Source organism: Haliotis rufescens, unplaced genomic scaffold, assembly GCF_023055435.1.
Source record: "Haliotis rufescens isolate VD_foot unplaced genomic scaffold, xgHalRufe1.0.p SCAF_34, whole genome shotgun sequence".
NCBI lineage: Eukaryota > Metazoa > Mollusca > Gastropoda > Lepetellida > Haliotidae > Haliotis > Haliotis rufescens.
The window spans coordinates 2,607,328-2,628,181 of record NW_025964046.1 but is presented as its reverse complement, the minus strand read 5'-3'; the positions used below and the strand labels follow the sequence as shown (position 1 = coordinate 2,628,181).

At 40.1% G+C, this 20,854-nt stretch overlaps 2 protein-coding genes across 5 annotated transcripts in view; both read left to right on the top strand.

Annotated features, from left to right (window-relative positions):
- LOC124148339 (toll-like receptor 4) overlaps nucleotides 1-18,320 on the top strand; it is a 39,530-nt gene extending 21,210 nt beyond the window's left edge. For 2 of the 4 annotated variants that reach the window (XM_048380890.1, XM_048380892.1), the window contains exons 1-2: nucleotides 12,622-12,752; nucleotides 14,343-18,320. In XM_048380890.1, the coding sequence (XP_048236847.1) occupies nucleotides 14,412-15,881 (1,470 nt within the window). In that variant the 5' untranslated portion in view covers nucleotides 12,622-12,752; nucleotides 14,343-14,411 and the 3' untranslated portion in view covers nucleotides 15,882-18,320. Of the gene's footprint in view, nucleotides 1-12,621; nucleotides 12,753-14,342 lie in introns of those variants that run through there. The other 2 variants (XM_048380891.1, XM_046519376.2) reach the window with 1 other exon arrangement.
- LOC125372043 (toll-like receptor 4) lies at nucleotides 6,833-8,022 on the top strand. Its single transcript, XM_048380917.1, has one exon. The coding sequence runs from the start codon at nucleotides 6,871-6,873 to the stop codon at nucleotides 8,020-8,022; it is 1,152 nt and encodes a 383-aa protein (XP_048236874.1). The 5' UTR covers nucleotides 6,833-6,870.
- Nucleotides 18,321-20,854: the final 2,534 nt, after the last annotated feature.

Below are 20,854 nucleotides of genomic sequence, written 5' to 3'. Positions count from 1 at the left end.
TTGTTGAAATAAACGTCTGACCCCCTGTTGTTGAAATATACGTCTGACCCCTGTTGTTGAAATATAAGTCTGACCCCCCTGTTTTTGAAATAAACGTCTGACCCCCCTGTTTTTGAAATAAACGTGTGAGCCCCTGTTGTTGAAATATACGTCTGACCCCCTGTTGTTGAAACAGTCGTCCGATCCCCTGTTGTTGAAATACTTGTCTGAGCCCCTCTTGTTGAAATATACGTCTGACCCCCCTGTTTTTGAAATAAACGTCTGACCCCCCTGTTTTTTAAATAAACCTCTGAGCCCCTGTTGTTGAAATATACGTCTGACCCCCTGTTGTTGAAACAGTCGTCCGATCCCCTGTTGTTGAAATACTTGTCTGAGCTCCTGTTGTTGAGTATAAGTCTGACCCCCCTGTTTTTGAAATAAACGTCTGACCCCCCTCTTTTTTAAATAAACGTCTGAGCCCCTGTTGTTAAAATATACGTCTGACCCCCCCGTTTTTGATATAAACGTCTGAACCCCTGTTGTTGAAATACTTGTCTGAGCCCCTGTTTTTGAAATATACGTGTGACCCCCTGTTGTTGAAATATACGTCTGACCCCCTGTTGTTGAAACAGTCGTCCGATCCCCTGTTGTTGAAATATACATCTGACCCCCCTGTTTTTGAAATAAACGTCTGAACCCCTGTTGTTGAAATACTTGTCTGAGCCCCTGTTGTTGAAATATACATCTGACCCCCCTGTTTTTGAAATAAACGTCTGAACCCCTGTTCTTGAAATACTTGTCTGACCCCCTGTTCTTGAAATAAACGTCAGACCCCCTGTTGGTGTAATATACGTCTGATCCCCTGTTCTTGAAATACTTGTCTGAGCCCCTGTTCTTGAAATATACGTCTGAGCCCCCTGTTTTTGAAATATACGTCAGACCCCCTGTTGGTGAAATATACGTCTGAACCCCTGTTGTTGAAATACTTGTCTGAGCCCCTGTTGTTGAAATATACGTCTGACCCCCCTGTTTTTGAAATAAACGTCCGAACCCCTGTTCTTGAAATACTTGTCTGACCCCGCTGTTTTTGAAATATACGTCATACCCCCTGTTGTTTACATATACGTCTGAACCCCTGTTCTTGAAATACTTGTCTGAGCCCCTGTTGTTGAAATATACGTCTGACCCCGCTGTTGTTGAAATAAACGTCTGAACGCCTGTTGTTGAAATATACGTCTGAATCTCTGTTCTTGAAATACTTGTCTGACCCCCTGTTGTTGAAATATACGTCTGACCCCCTGTTGTTGAAATAAACGTCTGACCCCCTGTTGTTGAAATATACGTCTGAGCCCCTGTTGTTGAAATATAAGTCTGACCCCCCTGTTTTTGAAATAAACGTCTGAGCCCCTGTTTTTGAAATATACGTCTGACCCCCTGTTGTTGAAACAGTCGTCCGATCCCCTGTTGTTGAAATACTTGTCTGAGCCCCTGTTGTTGAAATATACGTCTGACCCCCCTGTTTTTTAAATAAACGTCTGAACCCCTGTTGTTGAAATATACGTCTGAACCCCTGTTCTTGAAATACTTGTCCGATCCCCTGTTGTTGAAATATACGTCTGACCCCCCTGTTGTTGAAATAAACGTCTGACCCCCTGTTGTTTAAATATACGTCTGAGCCCCTGTTGTTGAAATATACGTCTGACCCCCTGTTTTTGAAATAAACGTCTGACCCCCCTGTTTTTGAAATAAACGTCTGAGCCCCTGTTGTTGAATCATACGTCTGACCCCCTGTTGTTGAAACAGTCGTCCGATCCCCTGTTGTTGAAATACTTGTCTGAGCCCCTGTTGTTGAAATATACGTCTGACCCCCCTGTTTTTTAAATATACGTCTGAACCCCTGTTGTTGAAATATACGTCTGGCCCCCTGTTGTTGAAACAGTCGTCCGATCCCCTGTTGTTGAAATACTAGTCCTACCAAAGGTTGTTGAAATACCCGTCCAACCACATGTTGTTGAAATACCCGTCCAACCACATGCTATTGAAGTATTCGTCCCACCATGTGTTGTTGAAATACTTGCATGCCCCCTCAACTGCCCTCAGCTGAAAAGGTTTTATGACGCGCTCACACAAACAGACAGAATACGGCGCCCTTCTGTAAACACATACATTCACTGAAGGTTAGTTTCATCAAGTGCAATATGTGCCACACCCACTTCTTACAAAATCCTATGCTTTGAGATGACTCAGCCCTCGCAATATAAGTACATTGTACACACATCAACGCACAAGTATTTATACACCGGTCGCACATAACCAAGGTCACCCAACGAGAGGAACATGAGAGCAGGAACGTCTATTGAAGCAAATGTTATGTGATACACACTACCCGAAGAATCAGTATGTGTCCTATGTGCAGCAGGATGTCACTAGCATTGGGTTTGGGAATGTTTATCAACCAGCCTCAACCAGGACACGAGAGGGGTAAGGGCTTTGTTTATTCCTTGTGAGAAACGTCGTAGCAGGTACGCCTATTGAAAGAATCGTTATGTTAAGTGTGTTACAAGTATTTGTCCTTATAGAGTCCGATACTGATTTTTCACACGGGAGTCAGAAATAACGAGGACGAACACGAACCCTGGTAATTGGTTTTACTGTTATTCCAACCCAAACAAGGAAGCATATTTTCCAGAAGTATTTCTCTACTTTATTCCCGCCGTGATATACATCTTATAATTTCTAGGGCTGGTTATCGTTATGGATTACTCAGATCGATTATCGGTAGTCACATATCGATCAATAATCGATAAATATCGAAGAATTCTATTTTGGTAAAATGACATTACAGAAAAATGGCAATTCACTTCTCCGGAGACTCAGTGTTTCAACAATACGCACGTTACATCGCATTTTTAGCGATTAACAATCTGAGCTTAAGATTCATGTCGTCAAAGACAATTATTATTTGTATAAGGTGAGAATAATTGAGAAATTAAATGTAATTTCACCTGATATAGTCGTTTGTCATTTATGTACAGTATTCACGAAACTATTCAGATCAAAAATCATCAAATATTCCGCCATTGTGAATGTCAAGTGTGTACAGGTGTGTGCTACGTAGTAGGTTGTACTAGGTTCACAGGTGTGATACGTGATAGGTCAGGTGAGTGCTACGTCATTGTTTTCGTGGTGGGGCACAGATTGGGTTGCAGACTGATATTAAACAAACATCGTGCGATTATAACGGGGAAATTATGATTTTTTGCTGCCATATCGTAAAAATGTCAAACCCCACATGGACCTCACGTGGGCTATGTGTGGAGAACACCGGGAAAAACGAAAACTATGATCATTGAAAAAAACGAAACAGACTGGAGTACGTAGTTACCAAATAGACATAAACTTTGACATTTTATGAAATAGAATGGGAAGAATTCTTTTTTTAAGAAATAAAATATTATGAAACCTATTTCAATCATGATACTTCATACTATTTCGAAAATATACATATTTTCTAAAATCCTGACTCCGCATTTAGATGCCAGTGACTAAATTTGTAAATCTAACACTGGCCAGCCAAGCAAATAGATTTCGCCCGCATTGGACAATGCCCAATACATTCCCAAACGTAGTTTCAACATAAGCTCCTGCTTTTTAAGCCAGCCTACCATAAGAAGTTGTATTCATTGGCATAATTTCGTTCATAAATATTGTTATGACACAAATCTTTTATAGTAAAATCAGGTAGAACATGTTAAATACAAAACACTGTTATTTTCGCCAATGAGGTGTTTAAGATTGAAACTAGTATTTTCTAACATAGCTGAGTCTGGGCTTTTTAGAAACTAAGTTGAGTTATGTAAGACTTAAAAATAAAACTTTGAGGATTTTAATTAGAACAATAATGATCATATCCTTTTTTAAGTAGTTCTTATATCATTGTGAAAACTGGGATTGTTGGATTTAGGCGAAGATGATGATGGTAAATGCATCTGTTCCTTTTAACCATCAGCCCTAGCGAAACATGGACATTAACACGCAACAGTATGTGTTAGGCAGAAGTAGTTCTACAGTTTCACGTGTATGTGTTAGGTGGAAGTAGTTCTACAGTTTCACTTAAACAGGGTCACAAATGAGGTGAGGATTTGTTTGGATTCAGTGCGAGGAGCATGGTAGCAGGTACGTCTATTGAAACCAATGTTACAGGGTATTGTTTATCTGTTAGTTGTTAATATACATATACGAATCTCTGATTCACACACACAGAGTGAGAGAGCTTGAGAGAGAGAGAGAGAGAGAGAGAGTGAAAGAGAGAGGAGAGAGAGGGGAGGGAGGGGGAGGGAGGGAGAGCTAGAGAGGAAGAGAGAGGGAGAGAGCGAGAGAGAGGAGAGAGGGGGAGAGAGAGATTGAGAGGAGAGAGGGGAGAGAGAGGGAGAGAGAGTGGGAGAGCTAGAGACGGACAGACAGACAGACAGACAGATAATCATCTGCGAACACATTACAATGTGTCCTATATGTAGTAGGATGTAGACATCGGATGAGAAAAAAGCCTGAATAGGCTACTGCGCTCACATACTGTTGAAAGACAGTGTTTATCAAATTCAGTATGTTAGGGAGGTAATCGCATAGAAGTCAAAAACACTGCGCAAGGGGACAACAGGGAATGAATTGAAATTAATATGGTTTATGTTGTTCCAAACATGCGTGTTTTCACTAAACAGTTCAGGAAATTTATTGTTTTGTAAAAGCTTGCTTTGGCTTCGTATTGATGACTCGCATTAAATTTGTTTCCTGTAACGTTTGTGAAAACGTACTTTCTCGGACGGACATATAAGCGGTTTAGGATAGCTGAACCCACCATTAAGTGTTACCCTGTGCAATAGTTTAACTGTCGTAGACGCAACATGTGCGTGCGGATTTGGTTATTCTCTGGCGATGCGAGTGAGTTTGATTTAACGCCGCTTTACGCAATTAACCAGCAATATCACTGTGGGGTACACCAGACATGGGGGTCACACATTGTACGGCGTGACGAGCGAACGTTTCATTTTTTTTACTAAACTTGTAAAGGGACTCGAATAAAAATCCCAGGCCTCCACCAGAATATCAAATGGTCCGTCCCTTAGATTCTCACTGTTGCATTATGCTGATAATCCGTGGTATAACTGAAGTTCTGTCAAAAAGTTAAATTAGTCCAGACTCCCCATCCATAGCAATCACTTTGATACTTAAGTTCAGTCCTCAAGTAAGCATATGACTGATTGAGTGTAATCCGATGTGGATGCTCGTAGGAAGGCAACTTTGGCGCATTCTTGTTTACATTTTATTATACTGCATTTTGACATGTATGATGTCGTGAGCCTTGTGACCAATTTTTCAAACATTCCAGGCTCCAACTAAAACTGACAACAAGAACTGCAACACGGAACAGACCTGAGGTCATTTCAAATTGCCATCACAATGAAGATCATCTGTGGCCTTATCCTGACTCTAAATGTGACCTCTTCTGCAAGCCAGAAGACATGTCAAATAAAGCCAGACCCCCAGCTTGGTGGCAGCCGTGTTGACTGTCAGAACCTTAACCTTACCTCTGTTCCTGGTGATCTCCCTCCCAACACTGTCAGTCTGGATCTCAGCGGGAACAACATAACGGTTCTCAGGGACCAGGCGTTTGTGCGTCTTCCCCGATTGTTGTATTTGAACATTGTAAACTGTCAAGTATCACGGTTGGAAGCAAACGCATTTAAAAGTTTATTCCTCCTTCTCAGTTTACGCCTTAATAACAATAATCTCCAACTGGACAATCACACCTATCCAGAAGATGTCTTCCGTCCTCTACAAAGTCTTACAGGGTTGAACATTGGTAACAACGACTGCCGTATAAGAGGAACTACTCCGGATTGGATATTCAAATGGTTAATACATTTAGAAACACTGACAATTGATACGTTCCAACGAGAAATATTTGGAAGTGGATTTGGGTATTTGCAAAAACTGGTAACTTTGAATATAGGGACTGGATCTGATGATGACTGTATTTACAGTGCTATTACCGTTTTACAAAACCACACATTCTCCGTTTTTGAGAATACATCTGTACAGGTGCTGAATGTAAAAGATTCCAAACTTCTTGCAATTCATGCTGGAGCATTTCTACCTTTCAAAAATATTTCCAAAATAGTTCTGGAAAACGTAATGACCTTACCAACTGCTATGGCTCTACGTGCGTTCTATGGCCTTAATGGTAAAAACGTATCTCAAGTTCTCATGAGAAATTCCAACAAATATGTCAGTCGAAATCGAAACCTTCAAAGCCAGCTTATAACCAAGGAAACACTAATTTATCTGACACATATTTGCATCGAACATCTGGATCTCAGCTATAACAACATTATTTACCTTGCTGAAAATTCAATACTTGTCCTTTCGCGTTGTATTAAATATCTAGATTTATCAAATAACAATATTTTAGGGGATGAAGCTATATTTCTCCAAATGAGTTTATGTAAACATCTGTTGTTTTTAGATGCTTCTGATCAACATAAATTTATTAAACGCAGGTATGACTTAGGACAAGGCAGTTTAAAATCTCAAATTAAAGTGACTGACAACGGACTCTATAATCTTTATAGGCACAGAATTAGTCCCGAAAATTGTTCTGTATCAAAGTTAGAATCAGTAGGGGCGGGAATACGTTTTCCTCCTAATCTACGTATCTGTATATTAAGGGGAATAACTAGTTATTTTGGGGAGTTTTTTATAACGGGTATTACAGGTTCGTCACATTTAGCAAAATTAGATCTGTCCTACAATGGAGCGTGGGGCTTTGTAAAGCAAATTAAAGGGTTGAGCTTCTTAAATGAAGTCGATCTTTCTGGCAATGAAGGTAGGGGTATGACAAAAGATTTCTTGCTCTCATTTCCAAATATGACGTCTCTTGCATTGAACAATATGGGCTTCGACAAGGAAACACTCAGAAGAGGAGGGTCAGTACTGGAGGGACTAGAGACGATGCATGCTTTACGTTATTTAGAGATATTAGGGAATGACATACGTTATATGGATATGGGGTCCATCAGGACACTGATCAGTCTGAATGTGTCCAGAAATAACCTTGTGTCTGTTCCTTTTGAAAACAATGACCTGCCTGACCTGCACATCCTGGACCTATCAGTGAACTCCATCACCTACTTTGACGACGACACAATGGATATGTTGGAGAGTCTCGGACAGAAGAACAAGCTGGTCCTGAGGCTGAAGGGAAACCCTCTCTCCTGCTCATGCCAGTCTCTCTTGTTTGTTAGGTGGATATTTTCATCGTCGGTTACCTTTGACAGCAATGGGAACTATTCATGTGTTACTGAATATGGTGCTCTTACAACAACCCACACAGTGTACAACGAGTTTAATTACCACTGGACTTCATGTCAAGGTCGATTTTGGCTGCCAGTCTCTATAACACTGATGTGTTTAATAGCTCTTCTACTTGTGTCTGCCATGCTGGTGTCACGGAACTGGACAAGGATTGCACATCACATTTTGGTCCTCATGGGTCGTGGGATCCAGCGGGTCACTAGACAAAACTTCAACAAAGATGCTTACGTAGCCCACTCGGATGAAGAGCTTCAGTTTGTAATGCAAGATCTACGTATAGGGCTGGAGGATCTACTTGGACTGAAGCTTATTCTTCCCGACAGAGATTTCCTACCTGGTCCTTACGTAGCTGACCATGTTGTAGAAAGTATTAACAAAAGCTGGAAGACAGTACTGGTTGTGTCCGACGATTTCCTGGATGACCCCTGGTCCTACTTTATCATTAAGTCAACAGCTTACTACATTTCCAACCTCAACCCTAACAGAGTGATTCTGCTCATGGTGGGAAACGTGAACCGTGGTCGACTACCTGAACTGCTGCTGAATGTAACTGACGAGGAGGATATCATCCAACTAGATGACTTTCCTGATCCTCACAGTGATGTATGGGTCCATGTAAGGGACAGAATTCTGACACAAGCAGTATATGTTAAATGTAAAATATGTCACTGACTAAAACCCTTTCTGTGTAGTATAAATCATCTGGTTCTGTCATATCCGAACAATGTTATTTGTTTGAACAGTTACTTCATGAAATATACTTATACTGTTTGCCCGTGGGAACCCAGGGTCGGGGGTTGCCCCTTTTATCCACCTGCTGGTTGAAAGAGATGGCTATATTGGGCAACCTGTTTGCCGAAGGTTGCATCCCTGTGTTGCCAGAGAGAAGGAATCTGATGGCTGAGTGCCCCGAAATACTGGTCCAAACACATGTTGTTGAAATACTCGTCCAAACACATGTTAAAATACTCGTCTAACCCCCCCCCCCCCCCCCCCTGTTGTCGAAATAACTGTTCCACCACATGTTGTTGAAATACTCGTCTGCCCCCCCTGTTGTTGAAATACTCGTCCCACCACATGTTGTGGAAATACTCGTCCTGTTACGGTAAAAAAATAGCATCTCTAAAATAATTTCTATTATTTTTTCCAGATTATTAAAGTTAAAAGTTTTCTTCAATTTTCATTCCAAATTTAGCAGTAAAAAGAGTGTTATTTAATGTATGCTTCAGGATACCAAGGGACGTAAGTCTGTTAAGGCTTAATGCCATGCTTTTTAGTTTATGCATTGAGAGAATTAGGACCCATGCGGTCAAAAATAAGAAAAGAATGAATTAAAAGAATATGGGTCTGCCAAAATGGTGTGTTTTCATGCATTTGTATTTCTTTTCCATTGTCAATATATTTCTGTAGCAATTTTAATTCCCAAAATGTTGTATTTGTAACCTTTTTTTTCTGACGTAAAGATAATGTGTTCAGTTTTCAATCACTAATGTTTACATTCTAGTAAAGTTGTATTTTCATCAAGTATTTTCAATTTAAATTACATCATATAACATTATATTATGCATTTTCTTTCTGTGCAAATGCTCTTGTAATTATTTTGGTACAATTTGTCAATGTCTTTTGTCAACTTTTTTTGTTTCAGTAATTTTCATACATTGTTATTGTTTTGTTTACATATTGAACTGCAAACTTATTATTGTTTATTTTTCCTTTGCAGTCAATCTTCCAACTCCAACGAGGAGAAGGTTTTGGGTATTTGTTGATAATTGATGATGATAAGATGTGATACATATTATGAACTTTATTTGAACATGAGTGAGTGAGTGAGTGAGTATGGTTTTACGCCGCTTTTAGCAATATTCCAGCAATATCACGGCGGGGGACACCAGAAATGGGCTTCACACATTGTACCCATGTCGGTAATCGAACCCGGGTCTTCGGCGTGACGAGCGAACGCTTTAACCACTAGCCTACCCGACTGCCCCATATTTGAACATGAACTAACAATAACATTGAATTATATTCTCCATGAAATATGATGTTTGACATATGACATATGTACAATTGAGAATGAGAATGGAAATGAGAATGTGAATAAAAACTTTTGATCTTAAATGATTTGACATAGAAATTTATTGCGATCCTTACACGTCCCAATGTTGTTGAAATACTCGTCTGACACCCTGTTGTTGAAATATACGTCTGACCCCCTGTTGGTGAAATATACGTCTGACCCCCTGTTGTTGAAACACTTGTCCGATCCCCTGTTGTTGAAATATACGTCTGACCCTCTGTTGTTGAAATTTACGACTGAGCCCCTGTTGCTGAAATATACGTCTGAACCCCTGTTCTTGAAATACTTGTCTGATCCCCCTGTTGTTGAAATACTTGTCTGAGCCCCTGTTGTTGAAATATACGTCTGACCCCCCTGTTTTGGATATAAACGTCTGAACCCCTGTTCTTGAAATACTTGTCTGAGCCCCTGTTGTTGACATATACGTCTGACCCCCTGTTGTTGAAATATACGTGTGACCCCCTCTTGTTGAAATATACGTCTGACCCCCCTGTTTTTGAAATAAACGTCTGAGCCCCTGTTGTTGAAATATACGTCTGACCCCCTGTCGTTGAAACAGTCGTCCGATCCCCTGTTCTTGAAAAATACGTCTGACCCCCTGTTGTTGAAATATACGTCTGGCCCCCTGTTCTTGAAATACTTGTCTGAGCCCGTCTTGTTGAAATATACGTCTGACCCCCCTGTTATTGATATAAACGTCTGAACCCCTGTTGTTGAAATAGACGTCTGACCCCCTTGTTGTTGAAATATGCGTCTGACCCCCTGTTGATGAAATATACGTCTGACCCACCTGTTGTTGAAATAAAAGTCTGACCCCCTGTTTTTGAAATAAACGTCTGAGCCCCTGTTGTTGAAATATACGTCTGACCCCCCTGTTTTTGAAATAAACGTCTGAGCCCCTGTTGTTGAAATATACGTCTGACCCCCTGTCGTTGAAACAGTCGTCCGATCCCCTGTTCTTGAAATATACGTCTGACCCCCTGTTGTTGAAATATACGTCTGAACCCCTGTTGTTCAAATATACGTGTGACCAAATGTTGTTGAAATATACGTCTGACCCCCTGTTGTTGAAATATACGTCTGACCCCCTGTTGTTGAAATATACGTCTGACCCCCTGTTGTTGAAATATACGTGTGACCACCTGTTTTTGAAATATACGTCAGACCCCCTGTTGTTGAAATATACGTCTGACCCCCTGTTGTTGAAATATACGTCTGACCCCCCCTGTTCTTGAAACATACGTCTGACCCCCCTGTTTTTTAAATAAACGTCTGAGCGCCTGTTGTTGAAATATACGTCTGACCCCCTGTTGTTGAAACAATCGTTCGATCCCCTGTTGTTGAAATATAGGTCTGACCCCCTGATGTTGAAATATACGTCAGACCCCCTGTTGGTGAAATATACGTCTGACCCCCCTGTTTTTGAAATATACGTGTGACCCCCTGTTGTTGAAATATACGTCTGACCCCCTGTTGTTGAAACAGTCGTCCGATCCCCTGTTGTTGAAATATACATCTGACCCCCCTGTTTTTGAAATAAACGTCTGAACCCCTGTTGTTGAAATACTTGTCTGAGCCCCTGTTGTTGAAATATACATCTGACCCCCCTGTTTTTGAAATAAACGTCTGAACCCCTGTTCTTGAAATACTTGTCTGACCCCCTGTTCTTGAAATAAACGTCAGACCCCCTGTTGGTGTAATATACGTCTGATCCCCTGTTCTTGAAATACTTGTCTGAGCCCCTGTTCTTGAAATATACGTCTGAGCCCCCTGTTTTTGAAATATACGTCAGACCCCCTGTTGGTGAAATATACGTCTGAACCCCTGTTGTTGAAATACTTGTCTGAGCCCCTGTTGTTGAAATATACGTCTGACCCCCCTGTTTTTGAAATAAACGTCCGAACCCCTGTTCTTGAAATACTTGTCTGACCCAGCTGTTTTTGAAATATACGTCATACCCCCTGTTGTTTACATATACGTCTGAACCCCTGTTCTTGAAATACTTGTCTGAGCCCCTGTTGTTGAAATATACGTCTGACCCCCTGTTGTTGAAATAAACGTCTGAACGCCTGTTGTTGAAATATACGTCTGAATCTCTGTTCTTGAAATACTTGTCTGACCCCCTGTTGTTGAAATATACGTCTGACCCCCTGTTGTTGAAATAAACGTCTGACCCCCTGTTGTTGAAATATACGTCTGAGCCCCTGTTGTTGAAATATAAGTCTGACCCCCCTGTTTTTGAAATAAACGTCTGAGCCCCTATTTTTGAAATATACGTCTGACCCCCTGTTGTTGAAACAGTCGTCCGATCCCCTGTTGTTGAAATACTTGTCTGAGCCCCTGTTGTTGAAATATACGTCTGACCCCCCTGTTTTTTAAATAAACGTCTGAACCCCTGTTGTTGAAATATACGTCTGAACCCCTGTTCTTGAAATACTTGTCCGATCCCCTGTTGTTGAAATATACGTCTGACCCCCCTGTTGTTGAAATAAACGTCTGACCCCCTGTTGTTTAAATATACGTCTGAGCCCCTGTTGTTGAAATATACGTCTGACCCCCTGTTTTTGAAATAAACGTCTGACCCCCCTGTTTTTGAAATAAACGTCTGAGCCCCTGTTGTTGAATCATACGTCTGACCCCCTGTTGTTGAAACAGTCGTCCGATCCCCTGTTGTTGAAATACTTGTCTGAGCCCCTGTTGTTGAAATATACGTCTGACCCCCCTGTTTTTTAAATATACGTCTGAACCCCTGTTGTTGAAATATACGTCTGGCCCCCTGTTGTTGAAACAGTCGTCCGATCCCCTGTTGTTGAAATACTAGTCCTACCAAAGGTTGTTGAAATACCCGTCCAACCACATGTTGTTGAAATACCCGTCCAACCACATGCTATTGAAGTATTCGTCCCACCATGTGTTGTTGAAATACTTGCATGCCCCCTCAACTGCCCTCAGCTGAAAAGGTTTTATGACGCGCTCACACAAACAGACAGAATACGGCGCCCTTCTGTAAACACATACATTCACTGAAGGTTAGTTTCATCAAGTGCAATATGTGCCACACCCACCTCTTACAAAATCCTATGCTTTGAGATGACTCAGCCCTCGCAATATATGTACATTGTACACACATCAACGCACAAGTATTTATACACCGGTCGCACATAACCAAGGTCACCCAACGCGGAGAGCAGGAACGTCTATTGAAGCAAATGTTATGTGATACACACTACCCGAAGAATCAGTATGTGTCCTATGTGCAGCAGGATGTCACTAGCATTGGGTTTGGGAATGTTTATCAACCAGCCTCAACCAGGACACGAGAGGGGTAAGGGCTTTGTTTATTTCTTGTGAGAAACGTCGTAGCAGGTACGCCTATTGAAAGAATCGTTATGTTAAGTGTGTTAAAAATATTTGTCCTTATAGAGTCCGATACTGATTTTACACACGGGAGTCAGAAATAACGAGGACGAACACGATCCCTGGTAATTGGTTTTACTGTTATTCCAACCCAAACAATGAAGCATATTTTCCAGAAGTATTTCTCTACTTTATTCCCGCCGTGATATACATCTTATAATTTCCAACATTGAAAATGTTGAGTCCAACCATCCATGTCCTTCTTGCATAATATCCAGTTATTATGACATGATTTATTGTTTGTTGAAAATACGGTGAATGGATTATTTTTAAAAAAAACCATGAGTATATTAGAAATGATGTCAAAATATAGGTTATTCACTGTTGGAATGTGCACTTCTTTTGGAGAGTATGTGTAAGTTTACTGTCACCAGTTGTCTTGCCTTATCTGTAATTACAATATATTGTCAATGATCTCGAGCTCATATCACAAAATGTCCACATGTGGAACGAGTCGTTGAGACTACAGTACCCGTTTAAGAGACAATACGTCAGTCATCGAATCTTACCAACATGACATAAAAAAGGTAGGAGAATAGACTCGACAGTCTTTGTTAACAAAACCTAATTAAGGCTTCGAAGATGCACTCGCTGTAACCTGATAGATATGAATGGGTGGCAAGCCAAGCGAATAGATTTCGCCCGCATTGGACAATGCCCAATTCATTCCCAAACGTAGTTTCAACATAAGCTCCTGCTTTGTAAGCCAGTCTACCATAAGAAGTTGTATTCAGTGGCATAATTTCGTTCATAAATATTGTTATGACACAAATCTTTTATAGAAAAATCAGGTAGAACATGTTAAATACAAAACACTGTTACTTTCGCTTAACTAGTATTTTCTAACATAGCTGAGTCTGTATTTTTAGAAACCAAATTTGAGCTTTGTAAGACTAAAAAATAAAGCTTCGAGGATTTTAATTAGAACAATAATCAGCATATCCTCTTTTTAAGTAATTCTTATATCATTATGAAAACTGGGGTCGTTGGATTTAGGCGAAGATGATGATGACAGTCTAGATGAAGAAATCACAGTAAAGCATGGCTTGCTTGACTATCTTGATTTGTCCACCACAAGGGATTCGTATCTCAACGCATGATCAATCAGTACCCTTTTACAAATTTAAGCTACCACTTAATCATTTCTTTGTTTTAACAGGAAGTGCAGTGCATTGTTTAACAATTAGTAAATTATGTCATAAACGAAAATTGTTAGTGGCTGCATCGTCGTTAGGGGTTGAATTAGCATAAAAAATGGTCCCTCGTACGGTGATCTTCCTTTTTTCCTGGTTATCTATAAACTGGTTTAATATTATATACTGTCTAATAATATTCAAAGCGTTTAATACTCTTTAATACCTTATTCTAGCCATTATATGGCCGATACACTACCATTTTAACACACTCACTCAATCAATCAATCACTCCAATGTGCTTGCAGGTAGGGAAGTATGTTTTACGGATTCTTTTATTTACATATATTCTTCATACATTCTAGATTTCAACTAAAACTGATCAAGAACTGCAACACGGAACAGAACCGAGATCTATTCAAATTGCCATCACAATGAAGATCATCTGTAGCCTTATTCTGACACTAACTGTGACCTCTTCTACAAGCCAGAAGACATGTCAAATAAAGCCAGACCCCCAGCTTGGTGGCAGCCGTGTTGACTGTCAGAACCTCAACCTTACCTCTGTTCCTGGTGATCTCCCTCCCAACACTGTCAGTCTGGATCTCAGCGGGAACAACATAACAGTTCTCAGGGACCAGGCGTTTGTGCGTCTTCCCAGATTGATGTATTTGAACATTGTAAACAGTCAAGTATCACGGTTGGAAGCAAACGCATTTAAAGGTTTATCCCTCCTTCTCAGTTTACGCCTTAATAACAATAATCTCCAACTGGACAATCACACCTATCCAGAAGATGTCTTCCGTCCTCTACAAAGTCTTACAGGGTTGAACATTGGTAACAACGACTGCCGTATAAGAGGAACTACTCCGGATTGGATATTCAAATGGTTAATAAATTTAGAAACACTGACAATTGATACGTTCCAACATGACATATTTGGAAGTGGATTTGGGTATTTCCAAAAACTGGTAACTTTGAATATAGGGACTGAATCTGATGATGACTGTATTTATTTTGCTATTACCGTTTTACAAAACCACACATTCTCCGTTTTTGAGAATACATCTGTACAGGTGCTGAATGTAAAAGATTCCAAACTTCTTGCAATTCATGCTGGAGCATTTCTACCCTTCAAATATATTTCCAAAATAGTTCTGGAAAACGTTAAGACCTTACCAACTGCTATGGCTCTACGTGCGTTCTATGGCCTTAATGGTAAAAACGTATCTCAAGTTCTCATGAGAAATTCCAACAGGTATGTCAGTCGAAATCGAAACCTTCGAAGCCAGCTTATAACCAAGGAAACACTAATTTATCTGACACATATTTGCATCGAACATCTGGATCTCAGCAATAGCCACATTATTTACCTTGACGAAAATTTTATACTTCTCCTTTCGCGTTGTATTAAATATCTAGATTTATCAAACAACAATATTTTAGGGGATCCATTTACATTTTTCCGAATGAGTGTATGTAAAAATCTTTTTTTTTTAGATTTATCTGACCAATACAAATTCAACAGCCACATGTATAACTCAGGAGAAGGCAATCTTGACCCTAAGTTAAAAGTGACTCAAAACAGACTTCATAGTCTTACCAGGCACATGGCTGTTTCAGAACATAGTTCTGTATCAAAGTTAGAATCAGTAGGGGCGGGAATACGTGTTCCTCCTAATCTACGTATCTGTATGTTGAGGGGAACGTTTACTCGCCTGGGGAGGTTTTTCATAACGGGTGTTACAGGTTCGTCACATTTAGCAAAATTAGATCTGTCCTACAATGGAGCATGGGGCTTTGTAAAGCAAATTAACGGGTTGAGCTTCTTAAATGAAGTCGATCTTTCCGGCAATGAAGGTAGGGGGATGACAAAGATTTCTTGCTCTCATTTCCAAATATGACGTCTCTTGCATTGAACAATATGGGTTTCGACAAGGAAACACTCAGAAGAGGAGGGTCAGTACTGGAGGGACTAAAGACGATGCATGCTTTACGTTATTTAGAGATAGTAGGGAATGACATACGGTATATGGATATGGGGTCCATCAGGACACTGATCAGTCTGAATGTGTCCAGAAATAACCTTGTGTCTGTTCCTTTTGAACACAATGACCTGCCTGACCTGCACATCCTGGACCTAACAGTGAACTCCATCACCTACTTTGACGATGACACAATGGATATGTTGGAGAGTCTCGGACAGAAGAACAAGCTGGTCCTGAGGCTGAAGGGAAACCCTCTCTCCTGCTCATGCCAGTCTCTCTTGTTTGTTCGGTGGATATTTTCAGCATTTGACGGCAATGGGAACTATTCATGTGTTACTGAATATGGTGCTCTTACAACAACCCACACAGTGTACAACGAGTTTAATTACCACTGGACTTCATGTCAAGGTCGATTTTGGCTGCCAGTCTCCATAACACTGATATGTTTAATAGCTCTTCTACTTGTGTCTGCCATGCTGGTGTCACGGAACTGGACAAGGATTGCACATCACATTTTGGTCCTGATGGGTCGTGGGATCCAGCGGGTCACTAGACAAAACTTCAACAAAGATGCTTACGTAGCCCACTCGGATGAAGAGCTTCAGTTTGTAATGCAAGATCTACGTATAGGACTGGAGGATCTACTTGGACTGAAGCTTATTCTTCCCGACAGAGATTTCCTACCTGGTCCTTACGTAGCTGACCATGTTGTAGAAAGCATTAACAAAAGCTGGAAGACAGTACTGGTTGTGTCCGACGATTTCCTGGATGACCCCTGGTCCTACTTTATCATTAAGTCAACAGCTTACTACATTTCCAACCTCAACCCTAACAGAGTGATTCTGCTCATGGTGGGAAACGTGAACCGTGGTCGACTTCCTGAACTGCTGCTGAATGTAACTGACGAGGAGGATATCATCCAACTTGATGACTTCCCTGATCCTCACAGTGATGTATGGGTCCATGTAAGGGACAGAATTCTGACACAAGCAGTATAGGTTGAATGCAAAATATGTCACTGACTAAAACCCTTTTTGTGTAGTATAAATCATCTGGTTCTGTCATATCCGAACAATGTTATTTGTTTGAACAGTTACTTCATGAAATGTACTCATACACTTTGCCCGTGGGGACCCAGGGTCGGGGGTTGCCCCTTTTATCCACCTGCTGGTTGAAAGAGATGGCTAAATTGGGCAACCTGTTTGCCGAAGGTTGCATCCCTGTGTTGCCAGAAAGATAGAATCTGATGGTTGAGTGCCCCGAAATACTCGTCCAAACACATGTTGTTGAAATACTCGTCCCACCACATATTGTTGAAATACTCATCTCATCTGACCCCCCTGTTGTTGAAATACTCGTCCCACCACATGTTGTGGAAATACTCGTCCTGTTACGGTAAAAAAATAGCATCTCTAAAATAATTTCTTTAATTTTTTTCAAATTATTAAAGTTTAAAATTTTCTTCAATTTTCATTCCAAATTTAACAGTAAAAAGAGTGTTATTTTATGTATGCTTCAGGATACCAACGGACGAAAGTCTGTTAAGGCTTAATGCCATGCTTTTTAGTTTATGCATTGAGAGAATTAGGACCCATGCGGTCAAAAATAAGAAAAGAATGAATTAAAAGAATATGGGTCTGCCAAAATGGTGTGTTTTCATGCATTTGTATTTCTTTTCCATTGTCAATATATTTCTGTAGCAATTTTAATTCCCAAAATGTTGTATTTGTAACTTTTTTTTCTGACGTAAAGATAATGTGTTCAGTTTTCAATCACTAATGTTTACATTCTAGTAAAGTTGTATTTTCATCAAGTATTTTCAATTTAAATTACATCATATAACATTATATTATGCATTTTCTTTCTGTGCAAATGCTCTTGTAGTTATTTTGGTACAGTTTAATGTCTTTTGTCAACTTTTGTTGTTTCAGTAATTTTCATACATTGTTATTGTTTTATTTACATATTGAACTGCAAACTTATTATTGTTTAGTTTTCCTGTGCAGTTAATCTTCCAACTCCAACGAGGATAAGGTTTTGTGTATTTGTTGATAATTGATGATGATAAGATGTGATACATATTATGAACTTTATTTGAACATGAGTGAGTGAGTGAGTGAGTATGGTTTTACGCCGCTTTTAGCAATATTCCAGCAATATCACGGCGGGGGACACCAGAAATGGGCTTCACACATTGTACCCATGTCGGGAATCGAACCCGGGTCTTCGGCGTGACGAGCGAACGCTTTAACCACTAGGCTACCCGACCGCCCCCATATTTGAACATGAACTATGTATGTACAATTGAGAATGAGAATGGAAATGAGAATGTGAATAAAAACTTTTGATCTTGAATGATTTGACATGGAAATTTATTGCGATCCTTACACGTCCCAATGTTGTTGAAATACTCGTCTGACACCCTGTTGTTGAAACATACGTCTGACCCCCTGTTGTTGAAATATACGTCTGACCCACCTGTTTTTGAAATAAACGTCTGACCCCCTGTTGTTGAAATATACGTCTGACCCCCTGTTGTTGAAATATACGTCTGAGCCCCTGTTTGTGAAATATACGTCTGACCCCCTGTTGTTGAAACACTCGTCCGATCCCCTGTTGTTGAAATATACGTCTGACCCCCTGTTGATGAAATATACGTCTGACCCCCTTTTGGTGAAATATACGTCTGACCCCATGTTGTTGAAACACTCGTCCGATCCCCTGTTGTTGAAATATACGTCAGACCCCCTGTTGTTGAAATATACGTCTGACCCCCTGTTGGTGAAATATACGTCTGACCACCTATTGTTGAAACACTCGTCCAATCCCCTGTTGTTGAAATATACGTCTGACCCCCTGTTGTTGAAATTTATGTCTGAGCCCCTGTTGTTGAAATATACGTCTGACCCCCTGTTGTTGAAATACTCGTCCGACCACAGGTTGTTGAAATACCCGTCCCACCACATGTTGTTGAAATACTTGCATGACCGCTCAACTGCCCTCAGCTGAAATGGTCTTATGACGCGCACACACAAACAGCCAGAATACGGCGCCCTTGTGTAAACACATACATTCACTGAAGGTTAGTTTCATCATGTGCAATATGTGCCACACCCACGTCTTACAAAATCCTATGCTTTGAGATTACTCAGCCCTCGCAATATATGTACATTGTACACACATCAACGCACAAGTATTTATACACCAGTCGCACATAACCAAGGTCACCCAAAATCGATGAGCATGAGAGCAGGAACGTCTATTGAAGCAAATGTTATGTTATACACACTATCCGAAGAATCAGTATGTGTCCTATGTGCAGCAGGATGTCACTAGCATTGGGTTTGGAAATGTTTATCAACCAGCCTCAATCAGGACACGAGAGGGGTAAGGGCTTTGTTTATTCCTTGTGAGAAACGTCGTAGCAGGTACGCCTATTGAAAGAATCGTTATGTTAAGTGTGTTACAAGTATTTGTCCTTATAGAGTCCGATACTGATTTTTCACACGGAAGTAAGAAATAACGAGGACTTACATGATCCCTGGTAATTGGTTTTACTGTTATTCCAACCCAAACCATGAAGTGTTTTATCTAGCTCATATGTATACCGGAGGAACTTCAACCTTTCATGCAACAATGTGGACTTACAGAATCTGTGATTTGATCATCAAACCTTTTTTATATGGCCAACTTGCGAGCGTTCACGATGTCTTAATATGCTACCCTGAATGAGGCAATAAGGGGAGTGTACTCCAACACTGTTAATCATCTCAGGCGACTGCTTGGAAATCAAATATTTTTGCTTCAAATATACCAACAAAAAATTTCACACACAAAATAATAGAGAAAAAAGCATAGTTTCAAGAAGTATTTCTCTACTTTATTCCCGCCGTGATATACATCTTATAATTTCCAACATTGAAATTGTTGAGTCCAACCATCCATGTCCTTCTTGCATAATTTCCAGTTATTATGACATGATTTATTGTTTGTTGAAAATACGGTGAAAGGATTATTTTTTTTTTTAAAAACATGAGGAAATTAGAAATGATGTCAAAATATAAGTTATTTTTGTTCCAAATTCTTAAGGACATAATAACAGATTCACAATATTTTCTTACGATGACACTGGCAATGAGTTTTCAAAACCCATTCAAATGAAGTGCAACATATTGTCTTACATAATTATAGGATATTCACTGTTGGAATTTGTCCTACTTTTGGAGAGTATGTGTAAGTTTACTGTCACAAGTCGTCTTGCCTTATCTGTAATTACAATATATTGTCAATGATCTCGAGCTCATATCACAAAATGTCCACATGTGGAACGAGTCGTTCAGACTACAGTACCCTTCTTTGAGTGGCATTTAGAAGTTGGAGTGATGAAGTAAGACGAGTTCTATGGATGAACAACTTCTTTATTACAATTAGTGCGACGTTTCGGTGTAGATCCTAACACCTTTATCAAGCAAGTATCCGTTTAAGAGACAATACGTCGGTCACCGAATCTTACCAACATGACATAAAAAAGGTAGGAGAATAGACTCGACGGCCTTTGTTAACATAACCTAATATAAGCTTCGAAGGTGCACTCGCTGTAACCTGATAGATATGAATGGGTGGCCAGCCAAGCAAAGAGATTTCGCCCGCATTGGACAATGTCAATTACATTCCCAAACGCAGTTTCAACATAAGCTCCTGCTTTGTAAGCCAGTCTAACATAAGAAGTTGTATTCATTGGCATAATTTCGTTCATAAATATTGTTATGACACAAATCTTTTATAGAAAAATCAGGTAGAACATGTTAAATACAAAACATTGTTACTTTCGCTTAACTAGTATTTTCTAACATAGCTGAGTCTGTTTTATTAGAAACCAAATTTGAGCT

Coding starts and splice junctions, on each gene's coding strand:
- LOC125372043 (XM_048380917.1), top strand. CDS start 6,871: ATGACAAAAGATTTCTTGCTCTCATTTCCAAATATGACGTCTCTTGCA.